Source organism: Channa argus, chromosome 18, assembly GCF_033026475.1.
Source record: "Channa argus isolate prfri chromosome 18, Channa argus male v1.0, whole genome shotgun sequence".
Classification (NCBI taxonomy): Eukaryota; Metazoa; Chordata; class Actinopteri; order Anabantiformes; family Channidae; genus Channa; species Channa argus.
The window spans coordinates 20,160,638-20,181,993 of NC_090214.1; the positions used below are offsets into that span (position 1 = coordinate 20,160,638).

Consider the following 21,356-nt stretch of genomic DNA (forward strand, 5'->3'; position numbering starts at 1 on the left):
GAAATGAACACTGGAAAATGTATTTGAATCCCCCCCTTATCAGGTCCCAATGTCTTAATCTAATGAGAGGGAAGAGCTTCACATCCATCTCCGAAACTAATTAGATAAAATAATCACAACTGAGCTTCATGTCTCATTTCTTAAGAAAATAATTACATTGGTTTGTCTAAAACATAGCAATAAGAAGCACTGAGGTCAAAGGTCACACAGACAGTGATGAATTATCTGCCAGTGACACATGGGAATCTGATGGGTCCGTCTGCTAATCTCTAAGGTTTAACCTCTGAGTCCCTGTCATGGGTCCATCTGATAAAACCTTCATAAAGTCAAAGTTACTAAAACATTTATGGAGACAGAATCGTTAAAGGCTAATTTTCTGATCCATTAAATCTTCATACAGATCAAAGACAAAAGGGGATTTTAAAAAAAGCTTTTACCTGGAAACCTTGTTTCCAGTTAAAGTGATGGTAAACTACGAAGGCTTTTTGTTCTCCACCATATTAGACTGATGTCAGTTTTAGGGATCCATGCTCAGCCCAACCTAGTACAAAAACTAGAGTGAAGAGGAAACTGCTGGCTTAGTTTCATTCAGTCGGTTTTTCAATAACTCCATTTAATCGGGCATTATGAGTTGTTGTCAGCCCATAATTATAGTTCAGTAGGTTTCCTTCTACATCCGAGGAGTCAGATCGTGAGGCAACCTCTGACAGCAAGTATTATAGGAGCAAGAGTGACATTTTTCAAACATAGCCTGCTTGAGTCCGGAACACACATACTAGCTCAGAATTTTAAAGACTAGACAGTTCACACTCTAAAACAGTTTCCACCGATTGTCACAGATTTCTTGTCTTAGACAGCCTGTAAGAAGCACACAGCTGAAAGCTGTGCAAACTGTGGACAATAGAATTAATGACTAGTCGGTGACGACTGGAAGTTCTGGAGCAAAACAAACCTCCTAATCCTGGGAGAACAGAATTTCTTGCATGTTCTTGTGTCAAAACAAGCATGTATGACAACCGGCAACTTGCACATTTTATACAAAGTGCAATTTGTGTTATATGGAAAAACGAGCCAGATTTTGGGTAAAGTCCTAAGCTTTAATGACCTTGGCATTTCATTGCTTTAGGAAGGGACTGCGCTACATGTATAAGTAAGTTTATGGAGCTGGGGGCGGGGATGGGGTGGGGTGGGGGGTGTGGGAGGCACAGTTGTGACGAAAAGTGAGAGGGGAGTTTGTAATCCAAAGTACATGTGATTATCCTGCTGAAGGTTGATGCCTCAGCTCCAGAGACACCCTGCTGGGAACAAGCAGCAGAACACGTCGTGATTCCGACTCAAAGCGGTGTTTAACCAGGAGGAGAGCGAGCTAACCCGAGCTGTAATCTGAGTGATGAAGTGGAGGCTGCATGGACTCATATAATTGGATGGTGTGGAGCGTACTGAACGTCAGCTGCTGACAGACTCCCTGTAGACTGAGGAGAAGCTGCTTCTTCTCAACCCACAGACACATTATTAAAATCACATCGTACCCTCTATATATTCATTACATCACATTTCATTTTCGCATCAGACATGCAGCGCTGGGAGGAAATGAATAAAAATTACAACCTGACAAAATCGTGACTGCAGCAAACGTATAGCTCACTGTTAAATAAAATTGCTGGTACAGTATTTGAGTGTAACAAGATCGGGAGAGAAAATTAGCCATCTTTTTAAGGTTGATAATGCAACTCATATTTTCTATTTGTTTCATGTTGATGTGAAAAAATTCTAGGTTTAGCTGATGTGGGCAGAAAAGACTTAGGAACTAAATTTACAACCATAAATCACCAGTGAAACCAGGCACACAATCATACTGATGACTTGATACAGAGCTGAGATGAACATGTGTGGTGATCAATAACCAAAACAGCAAAGGGTTTGCATGACTTTTCTATTGGTTACCTGGGAGCACACGGAGTTCGGCATCTGTCCCTGTCCTGGTGCTGCCGGGGTTATCAGCCAGGCAGCGGTACGTGGCTGAGTCTGGTGGCTGGACGCTGCTGACCTGCAGAGACCCAGATGGCAGCACCGCCAAACGCGAGTCCGGGTCAAAGGTCAATGGGAGGTCTTCCCGATTCTTCTGCCAACGGATGATGGGTGTTGGGTCACCTGAGACCTCACAGCGCAGCAGGGCAGTGTCACCGAGGTATGAGGAAACGGACTCAGTGGGGACGATGACCTTCAGCGGACCTGGATGGTAATAACAGATTAGGGTTAACTCCTGACAGGTACAGATATTATTGGCTGATTATTTGTTTGTGCAAGTTTCCTGTTTTCACTTTATGAAGTCACTTCTTTTTTAGTGTTGGCGTTGTCAAAGTAAAAACTGTACACCAGAAACAGGTAAAAGTGGATCCACAACAATCGCCACCGGTGAATCTGGAATTTAGTTCAAACACAACTGAATTACAACAAACAGAACTTTTCACAAATAAATTTCACTTTTCTGTTCTCTACTGAATTAACGGAGGAGAACCAGAGTCTAGTAGTTCAACAGAGCTGATTTGTGTTGACATGAATGGACTGGATGAACGGTACTGTGAGGACCCGTTGAAATCAACTTCATATTGCTGTGCGCTATACTGGACCGAACTATACTGAACTGAAATATCTTTAACTGCTTTGCACATTCAGTAAGTGTATTTTACTGAGCGGTCCGGCAAATCATGAAACCACTTAATCAGCATTGACCAGAAACCAATTTAGAAAACCACAATGCTACTGCTATGATTAGTATTATATCATATGATTACAATCAACCCCTCGGGTCAAGGCTCGGCAGCCCATTGGCATCCTAAGGAAGAGGGACTTTCCTTTGAAGACAGAAATGCCCACATTTTGACAGAGAAGACAGATGCTTTGTACTGGAAGTAAACAAGGCCATCGATGTCACTGTGTAAAGCGTTTACATTTTGCAGTGGGGAAACAAGTACATTTGCTAAAGTACTACACTTTAAAACTATAGTTTAATTCCCTATAGTTTAGATATAACTGTAGTAATTCCATTTCACTTAACTACTATTGGAAGGAAATATTGCATAGTTTGAATACAATATATATACCAGCTCATATATTATGATAATGAAGGAATCACTTGTCAGTATATAAAGTCGTTTTATCAGCTCTAGATTACACCTTCAACAGTAATGTTTATACATCAACAATTATAATCCAGCACTATTCTACAGAACTTGGAAAAACTTTAATTACAGAACTACAGAACTTTAAGTATGATTTGATGTTAATAAGATTTTTTTTTACTGAAAAGCTCAAGACATAAAGTTACGGTACTTCAGTTTGTGAGCCAGCTTCATTAATATCATATTTAAGCTCCAGACAGGCTCATGTCCTGGTTTAGGATAGAACGTTAGCTTATTGCTTCAGTTCCTGTCAGTTAGCGGTGGAGTTTTTAAGCTAAGCTAACAGTGCTATAGTGCTACGCTAACAGTAGCACTGTAAACATGGACTTCCTCAATGTGCCGTATTTTTTTAAACAAATCTTTATGTATAACAAACAGTTACAATGGCTGCCAATAAATGGACATAATACAAAGGTGCAAAAAACATACATAAACATTTTAACTTTGTTCAGGCCAGAGGAGCCTAGAGTCCATTATTAAAGTATTAATGGATCTTAAATTTACTCTGATCAGTTTAAAACTAACTTAAATTCATTCTAAAGATTGAAGGTCTTTATAGCTTTTTGTTGTTAACATTTGATTAATGAGTTGTAGGGTTTGAGTTTCACAGTAAATCAAATAAAAGTAGGGTTTGGAGCTGGTCCATTTAGATTTATGGACGTGAAATTTACATAAAATGATGAGTTATTGAATTATGTAGGAAATCTTCATCAGCATTCTAATTGCGCACCAAATACAACCTTACATCCGATATATCGATTTGTATATTAGGATTCACTTTTCTTTTGCACTGTGGACTAGTCTCTGACATGTTTTCTAAAGAATGAGGTCACTACAAGTTCACTGGTTTGTAATTGGATGCTGACAGGAGATGGTATGAACACACACAAACACTGCAGGGACACAGAGCAGAGCGGGGCACCGAGGGAAGGAACAGGACTTATTGCAAAATATGGGTTTTTGGCATCAAATGTAGAACAATTTCAACGGAGTTTGGATCTGCACTTTCCAACTGATAGAGCTGTATTGTTTAATCCATATCCGTTATTCTTTACACACCTATGTGGTAAAATAAGGAATAAGAAGTTACTGATAGCATTCTTACTTTTTGTTATCATCACATACTGTGACAAAACCAGTGTTTTTATGATGTGGTTTTAGATATGGAATACAAAGGAAAAGGTTAGGTTAATGGCATTCCTTCCTACCAGACGAACACACTTTTATAAATGTGACCCTAAGGACACACATGATGGGTAGTGGGACGATCAACAACCCCTAAAGTCAACCAATCAGACTGAACTGAAACAGCCCTTTAGGGGAGGTGGGTAACATAAATGTCGAGCTGCCACTGAGTAGCACCTTTGATCAAATAAGGACGTCTTCACTCATATTACACTTGCTCCTTTTGGTTCTACTGTAGTTTGAGTAATACGTGCAAATGAATGCCATTACACTTACCTCTGGCTTCTCTCTACTTTTAGCTATGAAGTCTCCACATGACATCACTTGAAGGAACCTATAGTTCAGATTATGTCACGTCATCACTGATACTGTGGAGGTTATAGTTATGGTCAACCGACTTTTCGGTCGCTCTCTAGATGACATCGTCTGAATTCCTAAAGATCAAACACTCTTCCAGGTAGTGTCATCTGGAGGAGTTTTTCAGCCAGAAGCAAACACATATTTTAATACAGGCAAGACAGAGGGAAGTTTAAAAGCATGCATGTGCATTACATCCTAAATCAAAGCCATACTACCATAACATATCGTAAATACCATTACTACTTCCATGATTACTTCAATATAAGAATCGGTGCCATAATCAATGCAAAACCAGCAACTTGTACACCTACATCACCTCTGTATGCAGGCAGTACTGCGGGCAGTGGTGCTGTTAGTACTACTAATGGTGCCTCTACGTTAGAAACAAAAGACACACAGCAGCAGGGGCGAAGAAGAAGAAATGATGTGGCAGACCAAAATGGAACAGTAGGAGAAGTGAGGCACAGTAGGTGGAGACGTGTGAGGGAAAAAGAGTTCGACTCAGAACAGCAGGACGACAGATGAAAGTCAGACAGTGAGACACGGACAGTGTGGAAAGGCAGTGTCCAAGCCTGCTGTGCTGTAGGACACATGTAGTTTCCTGTCTGATCGGATTCACTTCAACAACACACAGCCTGGAGCCATGTAAACACATAACCCTGCTGACTCCAACTCACTCTCATGCTAAAAACACGTTAGGTATTTATTTGCAATGTGCATTTTTTATCTCAACAAGGCTGCCAGGGCTTCTTGAAGATAAAGGAAAATCTGCAGGAATGTCAGGAAGTTTATTTTCTTCCCCGTGTTGATTTGGTTCTGAGGTTTACAGCTAGGCTTAAACAAATGCAAATGATTAATTGAGGATATTTTCATGCCAGAACACTTTGTTGCTCTTTCCATCCTTTTATGAGCATATTGTAATGTTTAGACCTTCATGGAAAACTAATAGTTTCCACTAATCAGTGTTTCAGACAGAATTAACTAGGATGGATTCACATGGGCTCGTTATTCTAGGGGGTCACCGCTCTGAGACAGAGCAATAAAAAGAGCAAAAAATATGCATGTGCAAGCCAATATAAAGCAGGTACATACACCCATATCAAACAGATTACTGCCAGTCACAAACCTGTTTTCAAGCAACTAATTACAAAAGCATGCTCAGACTTGAACAGCCCCTCTTCCGATTCTTTGTCCTAGTATTTCACTAGAAACAGAACAGGCTGAAGAATTTGGTCCTTCATGCAGAGAGCATGATGTACGATTGTTAAGTGTTGCTGTTGTGGGCTGTAATTTATGGTTGTCTTTTGGATGGATAATAAAGTTGTACTCTATAGCCTTGTATTGCATCATGTTGCTTTGCATCCTTTTGTATATTTTTGAATGACTTCATACTAGAGATGGCGACTCGAGTTTGCAACTCGCCCACACAGACTTGACTCGAGACTCATCCCGAATAGACCTTTAATAGACTTAAAACTTGACTTGGACTCGCGATCCGGGACTCGTCACACAATAATATATTGTCTGATGAGCTCAATGATCGATTGCTTTTCGAAAAAATGCATCCTAACAGAAAATCTCACCCGATCTCCCCCCAACTCGGGGGCTCACATCAGAGACTCTGTAGTGTGACTGAAAGGTGCAGTTGGGCTGCGCTGTCATGCACCTATAAATTTCTTCAATCAGTAAAAAAAAAAAACTTTAATCGCCAAAAAAATAAATGTGAAGGGTAAATCACTCAGGATAAAATGGACTGTTAAAAATAATTTTCCACATTGAGGTTGACATGAGTGTGTCTGAGTTAAAGGTGCAGACAGTATCAGTCAAGCTGTCACCTATATTTTAATAATCCCAGAGTACTTGTGACTGCATTTCTCACTATTTCTAGATTTCCTACAAACCTATCATTGGAACAATGGAGAAAATAAACAGCAGATTGATCCATCATAAAAATAATTATTAGTTTCAGTGTAAAAACAGGGAGCTCCACCTCAACCAAGCACAACAGTAAAATCCTAGTTTTTGCATTAAAGTCCAAATAATTAGAATCAAATGATATAAAGTGCCCTGCAGAAACATCTATCTGCATGAAGCAATTTTTCTTGCATACATTTTGTGTATGCAACAGTTTTGTGACATAGTAGTACATAGGCTAGCAATTCAAAACTCTCCCATGTATCTGATTATTTTATTTAACACAGTTATTAGCTTTAAACAACTAATCAAAGGTGATTCTCTATGTTAGTAAGTAAAGGAGTGATAAAAACGTAGCAATGCGGTGCTTTGGATTCTGTGTTTGGATGCAGTGTTCTAAGCATCTTGGATGACAGCAAATGAGAGATCGCTTGTACCCAATGCAGCAAACCAGTCACCACATTTTAAACTTTCCGTCAAAAAGCCTTTCCTAAACTTTATCTACGTGGTGAAGTATACTGTGTGTCTGCGATAGGGTAGGAGATACAGGATGCAATGCAATGTGTTTTTAAAGGAAAGCTTTAAATCAAGTGTATGCATTTGCATAAGGATGGGGGGGGGATGGGCATGTCCTTACTAATATTAATAGACATGTCCCAATATTCTATTTGTGCAACCCTAATCATATTATCTTTAGACCGAAGTCTTATTAGAACATAACAATGTGCCGTCTCTGAGGACACATATGGAGGCTCACATTACATGCAAACATCATGTTTGCCCCCAGGCACGGTGATGGCGATGATCGGTACTAATTCAGTGTGTTGAGTTAGCAATCATTCGTGTCTGTCAATTTAGGAAACCTATTCCCTTTCATAAGGTCCAAGACACTTCTTGTCCTCTAAAGATATATTAATATGAGAGAAGAGACAAACAAGCAAGCTAGTAGCCACATTTGCCACCAAAGTTGGGTTTAAAATTAATTAACTAATGAGTTTTTGAACTTGTGTGCTACTATGTGTACTATCTCTCTGTGGATGGAATATTTGTAGATCTAGACAGGAAATATTTCCACAATTAACTTGAACCTTCACATTTGAAGCTTCCCAGCCGTGTGCACAGGAGTAACAATTGTCTTCTTCCACACACGGAAAAAAATAAATGAGTAATGGATGGATTCAAAGCCTTGCTTAAAGGAGTTATTGAAAAAGTCTTTGTTATTAGAAACACAAAAATAAATATCTTAATCCTGGAGGTGTTCAAAGAGTTGATGATCCTTGAACGGAGAATTGTGTAGACCTAACTTTTGTTTGTTTACAAGAAAACTCCACCTGGTACCTTTAGCACAGAGTTATGAGATTGATATTGATCTTCTCATCACAGTCTTAAAGAGAGAATGATCCTATTTTCCAAAATGACTCTCGTAATCCACATATTTCTTCTAAATGATCCTGCAAAGCTAAATCACCTCACCTTTCTCTTCCAATATGGCAGACAACTGGGGGAAGCAAGGACACAATGAGGGATTTCAACAATTTTAATTTCTCTATCAGCACAGTAACGATGAGCACATGACGGACAGAGAAAGAGGAAGTAAACTTCAGCAGCAGGACTCAAACTGGGCGGCTGTAGCTCAGTTGGTGAGGTGGTTGTCCACGGACCACAGGGTCAATGGTTTGATCCCTGGTCCTAGCTATGTGCCGAAGTGTCCTCGGGCAAGGCCCTGAATCTCAAGTCGCTGCCAGTGGGTCAGGTGAGCACCTTGAATGTCAGTCGCTGCCATCGGTGTGCGAGTGTGTGTGAATGGGTGAATGAGAAGCAACATTGTAAAGCGCTTTGAATAAAAGTGCTAAATAACAGGCTGTTTTCCATGTTGTGGTCCAACTTAAATCTCCAACCCTGAGGTTTGCTTTGATCAAAGTGGTTCCTGTACTTCCCCATAGAAATTAACCAACTTCTTTAGAAACTAAATGAGCAAGTTCTGTGTTCTTTAACACATGAAAGAAATAACACTGTACACCGTGTTCACAGACAACTAATGTTTACAGTATGTTGTCCTCGTTACTCATGTACTTTCAAATTTCAAGTGCTTTCAACTTTTGAGAAAGTTTCACTATCCCAAGAGACTTCTCATCCAGGGAAGAGAGAGAAATATAAATGAAGTCTAGTGTCTGATTTTCCTTGCAGTTTGTGTTTTTGTTATTTTGTTTTTTCACGCCGGTTTGAATCGGTTTGCGCTTCCTCCGTTTTAACCAGGCAGCCAAGAAACTTCAGCGCTGACACAAACACAACTTCCTCGCTCTCTGTTTTGTGACATTAAAAGAAGGCTTCCGTTGGACGTTTGCATGGTGGGACAAGATGCAGCTGCGTGCGGGCTTTGTGTGCCTTTGTGGTGGAGGGGACATGAACCGGTGTGACATCACATGAATCACATGTGACAGGAATATGACGTGAATTTGGATTGTGTGTCTTACATAACTCCCGCTGCTGTTGGTTCCGGTGCAGATCACACTACTGCCTGCAGCTGCACACCCACATAAAACATACACTCTTGTTTTTGTCATTTGTGGGGACACTACATTGACTTAAATATTATTCCTGCAGTCTTAGCTCAAGCTCCGAACTTGTCAAAACCCATCTAAACCTCAACCTTAACCCGTCTAAATCTTAAACTCTGAAATGCACCACTGTACACTAACTATTATATACATATTTATGTGTTTCAACATTTTTAATAGCGTTAATATTTGGATGATAGGGGTTTTTATAGGGAACATAAGGCTCTGAATGGATAATGTTTTGATGCTGGGTGAACATATGAAAGAATGGTGGGTGGACAAAGAACAGGACTTTCACACCACAGACCTGAGTCTTGTGTGTGCTTAGATTCAGGCAAGAAAAGGACTTCGGTTAAAGTTAGAGAAAAATCTGCATTTTGCTTCAAATGTTAATAAACTGAATGTTTTGTCTGAATTCACTGTTATTTCTTATTATGAAGCTGAACCACAATCTTATTGTAACCTTAAACAAAGTGCTGTGAAAGTAATATACCAAAGTTTAATGGAGCAAAAACTAGATTAACTAAATTACATAGACATTTTACCGACATGTTCAGCATGAATTTATCTGCAACTTTCCACTTATGTTAATTAACACTTTACCGTCATTATGCTGTTATTATCCTCAACAATATGTTACATTCCTTACAGAAACATATTTGCACTTGCAGTTAAGTTGTAGAAAAATAGCAATTTTAGGAGACACGTTTGACACAGAGGCTGCGAGTGGATGCTGAAAATCCACTGAAGCTATGACGGTTCAGATGTTTCTCTAAACAAATCAGTTGCCAAATAGAGAGAAAACTGGTATATTCTGCAAATAATGTTGTGTCTCAGGCTGATATCAAGGTAAATTTGCTGTCAATTAGAGAGTGGATTCTATAATGAACTCATATGATAACATCAAATGACAATAATCATCCAACCTTTACTTGTATGTATTTTTGTTATCATAGAAAATTTGCATATTCTTATGACAATTCTCCTGAAAAGGTCAAATGTTTTTACCAAAAGCATATAGTGACCAGCAGAGACGGTTTTACTATTAGGTGATGTCTGTGTGGTAATGTGAGGTAACAAAGCACAGAACTTTCCTCCAGAGTTCAACTTTCTGTTGGTATTGTAAACAATGCACATATTATTTATGTGATGCTACATATGTCATGTTCAAGAAGCAGTGATTTTAAACCTTAATGATGTTTGTTTTGTGCTGACACCTAACTCACATGTTTGCATCCAGTGTTTTTGATTATTTATGATGACTAATTGTTGTGTTGGACAGATAGTGGATTATTAGAGTCGGTGTTTGTTTGTTTTTTTTCTTCATAATTTTTCTATTTTATTATAACTGATACACATGTTTGCTGAATGTTGTCTTGTAATTTCCAAAGTGGGACCAGTGATCACATAGAGATCTTACAGAGATCTTCATTAAGGGAGGAACCTCTGATCACAGAGAATGACAAAAAAAAAAAAGATGAAGGAAAACAGTAAGGAAATGGGTCAAATCATTTGAAGAAGCGGAGAAGAAGGAATTGGGAAAGAAAAATCCCATCGAAGTGAGTGTAGTTCAGAAGTAAAATAGAAAAATAACTCACATTAACTTCCTGTGTTAGAAAACAAACCAGCAATCTCCATCATTTCCTAAAATACGTGATGGTTTGCTGTTGTTTTCCTGCTGTTTTCCTTCTCGTTAGACATTAGACATCGGACCAAAGGGATTCAGGGACACTCCTGTTCTGAATCTTCGCCTTGGGAACAATTATTATCTGCTTATGTGGGTTGGACCTCGCTCCTCCTCACCGTCATTAATTCAGATTCATCCAACTCCTCAGAGAGACGACAGCTAATTGGAGATGATGGATTGAAGGCCATTGAGTCTCATCCCTCTACTATTGTGAACTTCTGAGTTTGGAGATAGGAGTTTGTTTTTGCATTAGCTGGGAAATATCCAGTCTCTGATGTTTAGACCAACGTTTAGCATACGTGCTATTAATGCAGAAATTAGTGAACATCTAGAGAAACATGTGGATGCTATGATTATGTGTTTGTCCGTTTTAATAAACACCAAAGACAGATTGAAAATGGCTCTAGCTGTTTGGTTGCTGGTTCTTGTCTGTTTTTTCACCAAGCCAGTTAGAGGGCTGGTTTGGAGCCTGTGCCTGATTTATTACAAGTACTTCATCGGTCAATAGTCGAAGAAGTCGAAGATCGGCTCTCAGCTCGGAACACTGGTTTCAAGGAGGCACACAGTCTTTGGTTGTCAGAGTTTTGTTGTTCAGGATTATTGTGACCAACAAGACAAACTAAAGCACTTTTGTAGAGATAACAATGTATCTTTTTTTTGAATATTTTTTTTGCAATTTACTTAATGCTGATTAGCTGGTTATAGGCTTGCATTACAGTTTTTTTTTTTTTTTTGGGTGGGGGGGGCTCACTCTATGGACGGAAACAGACTGTACAAACTGATAAAGAGAGCGAGCTCCACCACTGGGGTGAGCTGAGCTGGACCATGTTCTGCAGGTAGCTGAGGTGAAGATGCTCAGGAAACAGAACTGTATTCTGAGTAATGAGTCTCATCCACTGCACGACCTGGAGGTGATTCAGCAGAGCAATTTCAGCTGTAGACTTATACCAGCACAATGTAGGGCTGAACGCAGCACGGAGTCTTTCCTGCCAGAAGCCATCAGACTTTTTAAAATGTTACATTGTACATTGTTACATCATTTGAACAAATTTCGGCCCCCTTTTTTTTTTTGCTGCTATTTGTATCTTTTTATCTTTCTGTTAGTTCTAGTGGGCTGCTGTAACAAAGTGATTTTCTGCAAAGGATCAATGAAGTATTATTCTATTCTATCAGATTTCATTATCTTTTTATTCTTTTTTTAATCTTGTTCAAACTGTGTTCAGAAACTGTGAATACCACAGTAAAAACACAGAAACAGAAACTAAATGAAACATATGAACGGAAATGAAACACTAAATGTTTACATTTTGTCCATCTGCTCCCCACAATTAGGCCCCAATCAACATCACACTGATTGTTTCCCCTTGTCTTAGATCAGATTTGCACACAGCAAGACACAGAATCTTTCATATATGTATAAAGAGTCATAAATTCATAGTTTGCAACCCAGCTGGGAACATGTGTTATGCTTTAGTTTGACACAGTTAATACAACAAAAATTTGGGGTCATTGAATGAAGTAACTGTTTTTAAAAAGGATGCATAAACTGTGGTAAGTAGTTAACACATTTGCATAAGGAATAATTCTGCTGTGCTATGAAGGTGATGATGAAGATCAGTTAGGTCCCATTTTTATTAAACCCATCTTAACTAAAGAGAAAAACTGTAATAGGAATCAATACATGTAGATGAAGGAGTCGTGTGTATGTGTGTTTTTTGTAACACAACTGTGTGCTAGGTCAAACAAATTGAATGAATGGAAAATAAATCTAAAAAAACCTACAAGAATCTTTTGAGGCTCCCAGAGACTTTATCCTGGACCCTCTTAAAACATTTATGACAGTCCTTTGTCAAAACATTGACGTCTGTTTTGGGTCCGTGCCAGCAACGTACACACTCTCTTATTCTCACCACTCTGCTCGGCCCACCGGCAGAGGCCTTCACAAGCTTGCCAATGACAACAGAATAGGTGTGTGTGTGTGTGTGTGTGTGTGTGTGTGTGGATTTTACACACATGTGAAGAAGTGCTGCATAAAGGCCTATGATAAGACACAGAAGCAGATTTTGGAATTGTAAATCATCCCAAACCTTTGCAGTAGAGCCCCAGAATAAAATGAAAAGTTTGAAATTATGTCTAATGTGGCCTCTTTAAAGGCCGCGCTCACTTTTTCAGACCTAAATGGAATTCAGCCATCACTACTTTCTTAAATTACACCTGTGTTTGTCAGACTGACCTCCCAAAATGTGTCCATAGTTTTGATGGTGGGATTTGGGGGGCTGAGGATAATCTTGCTTTTATATCATGTTCATGTTTGCATGAATTAATTAGGCAGATGTTTGTAGATCCAAAAGATGCTTCCAAAGTATGTTTCTTCTGCTTTGATGAATTTGAATGTTTTTAATATGATGAGACGTTATTCTTTATTTATATTCCTATTTTTCACAACAGATGAACAATGCTAATCTTGTGTCCCTTTGGCCTGTGCCTAGCTTTCTCTTTTTATTTTTTTATACTCTCACTTTCATTCAGGTTTAGCATTTCTCTGTTCAGTTTATGAAATTAATTAATAACCCAATTAATGGAAATGTCTGTTTCTTTTTTTTCCCTCCTTTTCTTTCACTGTAGTTTGTCTTTTTCTTCATTTTCTGTCCTTTTAATTATTCTTCTCTTTTGCACTTTGTTATCCTCTCAATCTGCTCACCTTCTGTCTCTCTTTATTCCTGTGTCCTCTGTCCTCCATGTTCATCTCGCTTTCTCTCTCTCTCTCTCTCTTCATGTTTCTAATTAATTCCCAGTTTACAGTCGTCTCTGAACACACACGCAGGCAGACTGCTAATTGAATTTTTAAGCTTCTGGTGTTTATTAGCATTTGGCCTTGTAATATGTTGTGTGTGTGTGTGAATGACAGGCAGGCACCTCTGATTCATATCTTAATGTATTTTAATGACATACTGGAGTATTTCAAATCGCGTGTGTGAAACACACATGACTCAGCTCGGGTTTGGCTGCTAATTTCATAGCAACAAGCTCAAGCTGTGGGGATGTACATGGAGCTGTTTGTGTCATTTTGATGCTAAAATACAAGTTGCGAGGAATTTCACAGGTTTTCTTTAGCGCTGTCATGTTGTGTTAAATTTCAAGATAACAAGAACAAACAGTACCACAGAATCTGTGGCGTCGCGGCCCTCAATACTAGAGATCCTCATTTAGCCTCGTATCAGATTCATGTTTGGTTTGGCTGGAATTAACTTAACTGTCTTGTGGGTGATTTACATTGATTAAAAATATACATATATTTGTCTCATAAGATTGCAAACGTCAATGAGCAATTTGAATATGTATGTGCAAATTTACATTTGTGATCAGTGTTGCCAACTATTTCTAATGCAAAGTAGCTACAGTACAACCCACTTGATAAGTAGCTAAATGTTATTAATGGTTTTAACTAATTTATTTGTAAAAAATTAAACATTAAAAGTAATCTTAAATAAAATAATTATAGCCTAAGATTAGGGTATATAATTTGCAATATAATTGTTAATGTAGATTACGGATATTACAGGCTGAAATCTAATGAATAAAGAAATTCTCAACTCTGGAATAAATACATGCCAATATACTAATGTATAATGTATTTTGAGCAAATAAGATGTCATCTAAATGCTTTACATACAAGGACAAACTTAGTTCTCGCATCCAAATTCCATGGCATAGTATGACTCCAGGTGAATTTGCTGCAGATCTTTCCCCAATGCTTCCTCCCAATTTCTACACACGGACAATGTACCGCTCATCTTGGTTTGGTTTTAACTTAGATTGTGTCAGACATTATACCGTTTCCCTCGGTTCTTTCACCTCCCTGTGAGGTTGCGGCTGCTGGTGTCCCGTCTCTTTAATAGCTCTAATTAACTGGACTTGAACTGAAACACTCAAACACAAAGAGCTGAATGAGCTAAAGAGATGGCAGGCTGACACACACGCGCGAGCTTGTTATCAGAAACACAAGGGATCAGCATGTTGTCCATTTTTGTGTCCAGCTCAACAGAAGTCATTTGTATGAGGGAAAAACTCTGCGACCTTATGGTTTGAGTCCTACCCTGAGATTAATTTTATATCATGGTATTTCTGGGCTACGTTGTGCATTACCCTGCATTGCTGTATACTTGTGTGCAGTACGGTGCTGGTGATGATGATGCACTTAGGCTGCTGTGCTGCTCTGTCTGTTAATGTCTTTCATTACTGTATTGATCTTAAACCACACACCACTTACAAAATTACATTACAGGTGAATTACTTTGCCTCTATTAATTCAATATGAACCGGGGAAATAAATGTGGGGAGCTGTGCACTAAGTGTGTGCTGCATGCACACTTAGTGTGGCCGTCATAACCGTGAAGGACAGGTCAAGGAATCACGGACACATTTCTCTGAATGATGGAATCTTTTTCTTGGAGATTAATGATCACTTTAAGCTTTTACGGACTAATTCTGAGTAGCACCATTAAAGGCCCGGGGACAAACATGCCATCATTGGCCTGTCATTCTTAGATACAGTTCAGATACAGATACAGTACAACAATTCAAGTTTACACTTTGTATCGTAGAGAAAGCAAAAAGAAAATCTAAAGAACAACCTGTGGCTTCGCAGCTGAAATCTGCCACTGAGGTTGTGGACATGCTTTGTTATTATTGTACCAGTAAGTCTGGAGCATAACTTAGTACAACTAAGATCCAAAATAAAATACAATTTTTACATTTTTTATCAGTAACTTGATTGTGACTCTCACAAAACAAACACTTCATGGGCAAGATGTCGATCAACTACTAAGTAAATGGTATAGTGTAGAATAGAATAGCTTCTTACCAGCCACAGTCACCCTGGCGGTCCGGCTCACAATGCTCCCCAGTCCTTCCAGCGTGGCAATGCACTGATATTCTCCCTCGTCAGGCCGGTGGTGTCGTGAGTGCATCACATTTTGCACCAGCAGCGACCCATTAGCCAGCTGGCTCCGCCGTTCATCCACCACAGCACTTAGCAGCACGCCATCCTTACGCCACGTAATGGAGAGAGGTAATCCCACTGCGTCTGACTGTGCCTGGCAGTCTAACTGCAGCACACCCCCTCGCACTGTCACAGTGTCCTGAGGTTCCTGGGTGAAAGTGAAGTCCACGAAACCTCCATAACTTGACGAGGAGGAGGAGGAAGATGAGGCAGCATCGGAGGCTGTAAGAGGAAAGGAGATAAGTATGAGTTATATAAAGGCTCAGAAACATCTATCCATTGTCTTGAACCGAGGGGTCCACCCCAGACAGGTCACCAGTCCATCTCAGGGCCAACACAGCATGTACAGACAGACAAACATTTACAATGACATTCACACTTGTGAAAACTCACCAATTACCAACCTAACAAACATGGCTTTGGACTGTGGGAGGAGACCCCAGTACCCTGAGGAAACCTACGCAAGCACAGGGAGAACATGCAAACTCCAGGCAGAAAGGTCACAGTCTTAGGAATATTATGTGCCAAGAACTGCAGTACGTGTCGTATTCATTACTCGATGCAATGACTTTAAACCTAAACAATAAGACAGTATGTCTGAAGTTAAAGACACATTTCATAATGCAAGATAGAAAATCACCATCACAGAGGTGGGAAACTAGCACCGCCCCTCAGGGGCCCCACAGGCCCCATACTCATTCCGTGTCTGCAATGTAATTAATCACAAATGTAATCACTAGCATCATTATAATTGAGACCATACACACATTATTCCCTGTATAAATTATCACAAACATGGGGGCATTGCAGGCCAACACTCAGTTTTAAGCCAGGGCCCCTGTTAGTAGTGACATATATGTAGACAGCATTGATTCTCTCTCCCTATCAAATCTTGTCTCGGTCTGTGAAGTTATTTTTATTCCATTTAATTTAGCCAATCAGATGTTAACCACATGTGCAAAACACATTGTGAGGCAGTGTGTGAGGCATATGAAATATGCAGTTTCCATGCACGCACATGCAGGCGCAGTCTTGTCTTAAAATAGCTTCCGCGTCTTGACACACTGGCCCAAAGACAGAAAGCAGCATCGTAAGGAAGATTACTGCTAAATCCTTTGCACGTGGCAGTAATTTGATAGAACTACAACTATCTAAGAATGCGTACTGCCCATATTTAGGTGTTCATGTCATATACAGTTGTACTTTGAGATAAAAATGTGTGTCTGACATGTTTTATGTGCCTTGGGTTCGGCAGACATGGCTCTTCAGATTGACGTTCACCTCCAGCCTGCAGCACCTTCCTCTGCAGAATAACTCATCATCATTATCAAAGCCACATCAAACTGTCGGACTCTTTGTTTTTATCTTTTTTGCATTTGGTTTAATCTTGAGAAAGCCTCTGACATCAGCAAGCAGTGGCATCTCCTCTTGTCTTTGATGCTGACGCTGTTAACAAAAAGTCTTTTATCGTGATCACAGACGCGGATGGATCGGTCAAAGCCACCATTCAACAAATGTGTGTTTCCCGCGAAGTTTGAATTAATTAATGCAGTTAATTTGTTGTTTTTTATATTTTAGAATGTTCCTTCATGTTCCCCAGCAGGAAAATTCCACCTTAAATACACGTGCCACTCAAATTATGTACATCAAAAAAAATTGTAACTCAGTTTAACAAAAATGTTTAAATGAGCAGTAGCGACTGACACATAATTTTCTTTTAAGGTCATGTAACATTGATTCCTGGAATGGAAGCAGCAAAGTATGCAGTGTAATCAGTTTAGCTGTATAGGCCTCTTGTTAAAGCAATCCTCACGTGTACAGTTCATCAAAGAAAGGTACTATACGTTAGCAAAGATGTCAGTTGCATTTTAATATCTTGGAGGAAAAGGTCCTGGCAGAATTTGAGCACTCACAGTCTAAATAATAAAATAATGAATAAAGCTTTAAATAATTCCCCAACACAAACATCTCTGAGTTCTTATATGTCCCATCCAGTTTGGATTCCTCATTCCTTACAACTTCGTTTCTTTCCTACAGCCATTTTTTTCTTTTCTCTCCTCTTTCCACGCTCATCTCCATCTTTCCTTCCTCTCGTTTCTCCTTCCTCGCGTTCTCTTTCCTCCCAGTTTCCTTCTTATTGATTCCCCTTCAACAGTCCTCCTCCTCCTCCTCTTACCCCTCCCCATCTCTATCAGTAAATCACTATCTTGACAGCTCTATCTGTAGCCACTCCCGCTGCTCTTTCTCTCCCACACACAGTCAGTCAGTTCATCAGTGTGTCCTTGTCCCCATTGTCCTGCAGTTTGATGCTATCACTCCCTGTCTACTCTGCCCATGTCCACTGTCTTCTTCTGTGTTTGTTTTACCGGTCTGTGATTTCACAATAATAACTTCCAGGGAATTTCCTGGAAAGAGTTGAGTTGGTGAGTTCTATTAATCTTTACTTCTTAATGGTTTATTTAACCTAGACACCTTTTGGTAGCACAGCAGGTCATCTGAACGTGTAAGTCTAGGGTTGGTCTGTTTACACAATTCAATTTCTATGAAATAACTTTAAATCAATGTTTACTTACTAATTAAGCTTCTGAGCTTTCTTTTTCTTGTTTAATGTAAAAAGTAGTTAAATCAATTATGGACAACAGATTGGTAGCTTTATCCCTTATACACTGGAAACCAAAGGATTAATTGTTTCAATTTAAGTAAAAGCACATTTAACCCCATTAGAAAGTTGCAGAGGTGAATATATTTTCCTGGGCTTGGAGTGAGTATACAGCGAGTATACATGGGTTACTTTAATTTTTAAATTCTCTGTGTATAATTACACTCATCCAAATGAATACCTGATAATAAATGTTTTCAAATGAACCAACTAAGAAATAAAAGGTTTGTTGCAACTCTAGAGATGTCATGAGGTGATCCTCGGGGTTGACACCAGGGCTAATCCAGGCTTGTTTTAAAGAATCCATCTAAGCTATAATGAAGCTGATCCTTTCTTTACGGAACTCAAACATGTCTTGTCTCAACCAAACACTAAGATGTCCATCGTATGTTCGGTTAAACCTTTTAGGTTTCTTATCTCTGATAACAGTCGCCATAGCAAACAGAAAGGGAACCAGCGGCACCAATCATGTTTGGATGCCAATGTCCAGGATCAACACTTGTGAATACACGGTGTAGGCTGCCATTGTTTTTATTGTGTTATTGGCATTAGCACTGAGGGGAAAGTGGGATGGGGCTCTATAGAGCGGCCCTTGAGAAACTAAACTGGTACCGGAACTAGAAGTTTTTGAAATTGAACGCCCTCTAAACTATGGGTGTAAACCCGAACCGAGCCGAAAGTGTTAAGGTCAGATTCAGACAGAAATAGAAATAGAAATTATGTTTGGGTTCATGTAGGTTGAAAATATAACTGTAACTATTCAGAACTCTAAAACAGACCCCATGAATCCACGTGTCCTCTTTATTCTAATGTAAAGCACAGTAAATACCAAAATAATGAGCCTATAGTGGCTCTGTTGCTTGTACTAAACAAAGTCCTGTCAACCTCAAGCTCAGGTTCAGCTGAGACAGAAACACGCCTCCTAAATCCTCTTTAGGGCGACACAGGTCCACAGCACATGCATAATCTAATCCAAGCTGCTGAATGACAGACATTAGCCGCCAGTAGGGACAATTCATTTTTTGTCTTTTTGTCTGTATGGGTATTGTTTACACTAAGTAAAACAGTGCTCTTATTTCAGTGTGACATACTGTATATAATCAATGAACATCTACTGTCATTTCAGATTATCTGCAGAGACCCAATATTAAAGGACAAGTCACGTCTCTACACTCAGTTCAAAATATGAATAACTTTATTCTGCTACACGAACAAAACTGAAGTGTGTTTAGTTCACTAAGTTGGGAAATTAAAACCATTTAGACAAATAAATCCAGCTAAGTGTGTGGACCTTTTTAGGACTTGGAATGTGGGTCTTATTGTTCTAAGAATTTGAACACTAACCACAACTGACCAGGGGAAAATCCATAACAAATGTAGAAATAATTATACCTAATCTAAAAGGCAGAGACCCGAGCTGACGCTAACAAAGAGGGAACACCAACGGAGACTGCAGCATTATGCGCCACCAATTAGCAGAAAAAAAGCAGGGGGCTCTAGAAAACCTGATAAAGCTGAATTTCTTTGGATCTAATCCAACGTGGGCCAGATCTCAGGAACCCAGTGGCCTAATAAGGACCACTGCAGCAGATACTCTCACTGCAACCTTAGGTAAGTGGACCGCACAGGTAAAGGCAGCAGGCTGAGGCTCTGGACTCTCTGAGACCCAGTTTTATAATAGGAGGTAAGGATATAGAGCCATCCAGCAGTTTAACTGATAAGATGAGAGCTGCTGACAGCTAGGTGGACAACAGCCAAGACCAGCAGAATACACACAAAAACACGGACACAAACCTACACACACACACACACACACACAAACTCTTACACTCTCACTGTGAGCTCTATCTAAAGGGAAAACTGCATTAAGACTCTGGGATAAATCCAAGAACTGTGTGTTTGTGTATATGTGTTTAAACTCTGTGCCAGCTGCTGCCCGCCAGCAGACAACCATCCTGACTGAAACGAGGAAGCAGAAAAAAAGAGACACTAAGAAGAAGAAGAAAAAAGGACAAAAGCAGTAAAATATTGTCCAAAACAATCTGTCACAGAGTGAGCATGAAAATCCACCACATGCGCAGGACTGAACTATGATATGTTGAAATCACAACGATCGAACCTCATCATGAATCCCGGAAACATAAATCTAATTTAGCTTGGTTTGTGATCCAGATTTTTATTTCCATCTCCAAGAGATTTTCTTTAGAACTTGTGTCAATGTTCAAACTTGAAAAGAAAAAACATAAAGAAATTAGACAGAATTAAAAAAAGTAAGCTAAGGAAGAAAGCGAAGCGACTAGCACTTAAAGTAGTTGGTGGACTAAATGTGTGTGTCTGCTAAAAGCCAACATTTCTGCTTGATAAGCTTAAAAAAATCGAAGCAGCTGAAGGAATGAACTGTAGGATGAGACTGGGAAGAACGGGAAGTGCTAAGTGAGCAAGAATAAGTCAAAATTGTACGGAAAGTTTAAAAGTGCAATGGAAGGCTGCCAACATGTCGATGACGTCCTGATTCTAGTCTTTTACTGCAGCAACAGTAACACATGATAACAATACGGCCACCTGCAGTGAATTTAACCATTTAGACCTGGACTTGAAATAAAGGCACAAAACATGCATAACCCACTCAAACATTGTTCTCAGCTGCTGTGCAGGTTCAAAACACTGGGCTTTACTGTAACCAGATCTGGGTCCTTTGCCCACATGTGTTATAGCCTTTCACATTCACATGTATGTTCCAGTGGGGGTTTGGTCCATGTTTGTTCTATTTTGTTTTTTCTGTGGTGGCTGTGTCTTGAGAGGTTGGCTG

General features: G+C 39.5%; 1 protein-coding gene across 4 annotated transcripts in view; it reads right to left on the reverse strand.

Annotated features, from left to right (window-relative positions):
* Positions 1-21,356, reverse strand: part of dcc (DCC netrin 1 receptor) — a 255,856-nt gene that overhangs the window by 162,922 nt on the left and 71,578 nt on the right. For all 4 annotated transcript variants that reach the window (XM_067484566.1, XM_067484565.1, XM_067484568.1 and 1 more), the window contains exons 2-3: positions 15,751-16,110; positions 1,945-2,232 (exon numbers count right to left, since the gene is read on the reverse strand). In XM_067484566.1, the coding sequence (XP_067340667.1) occupies positions 1,945-2,232; positions 15,751-16,110 (648 nt within the window). The remainder of the gene's footprint in view (positions 1-1,944; positions 2,233-15,750; positions 16,111-21,356) is intronic.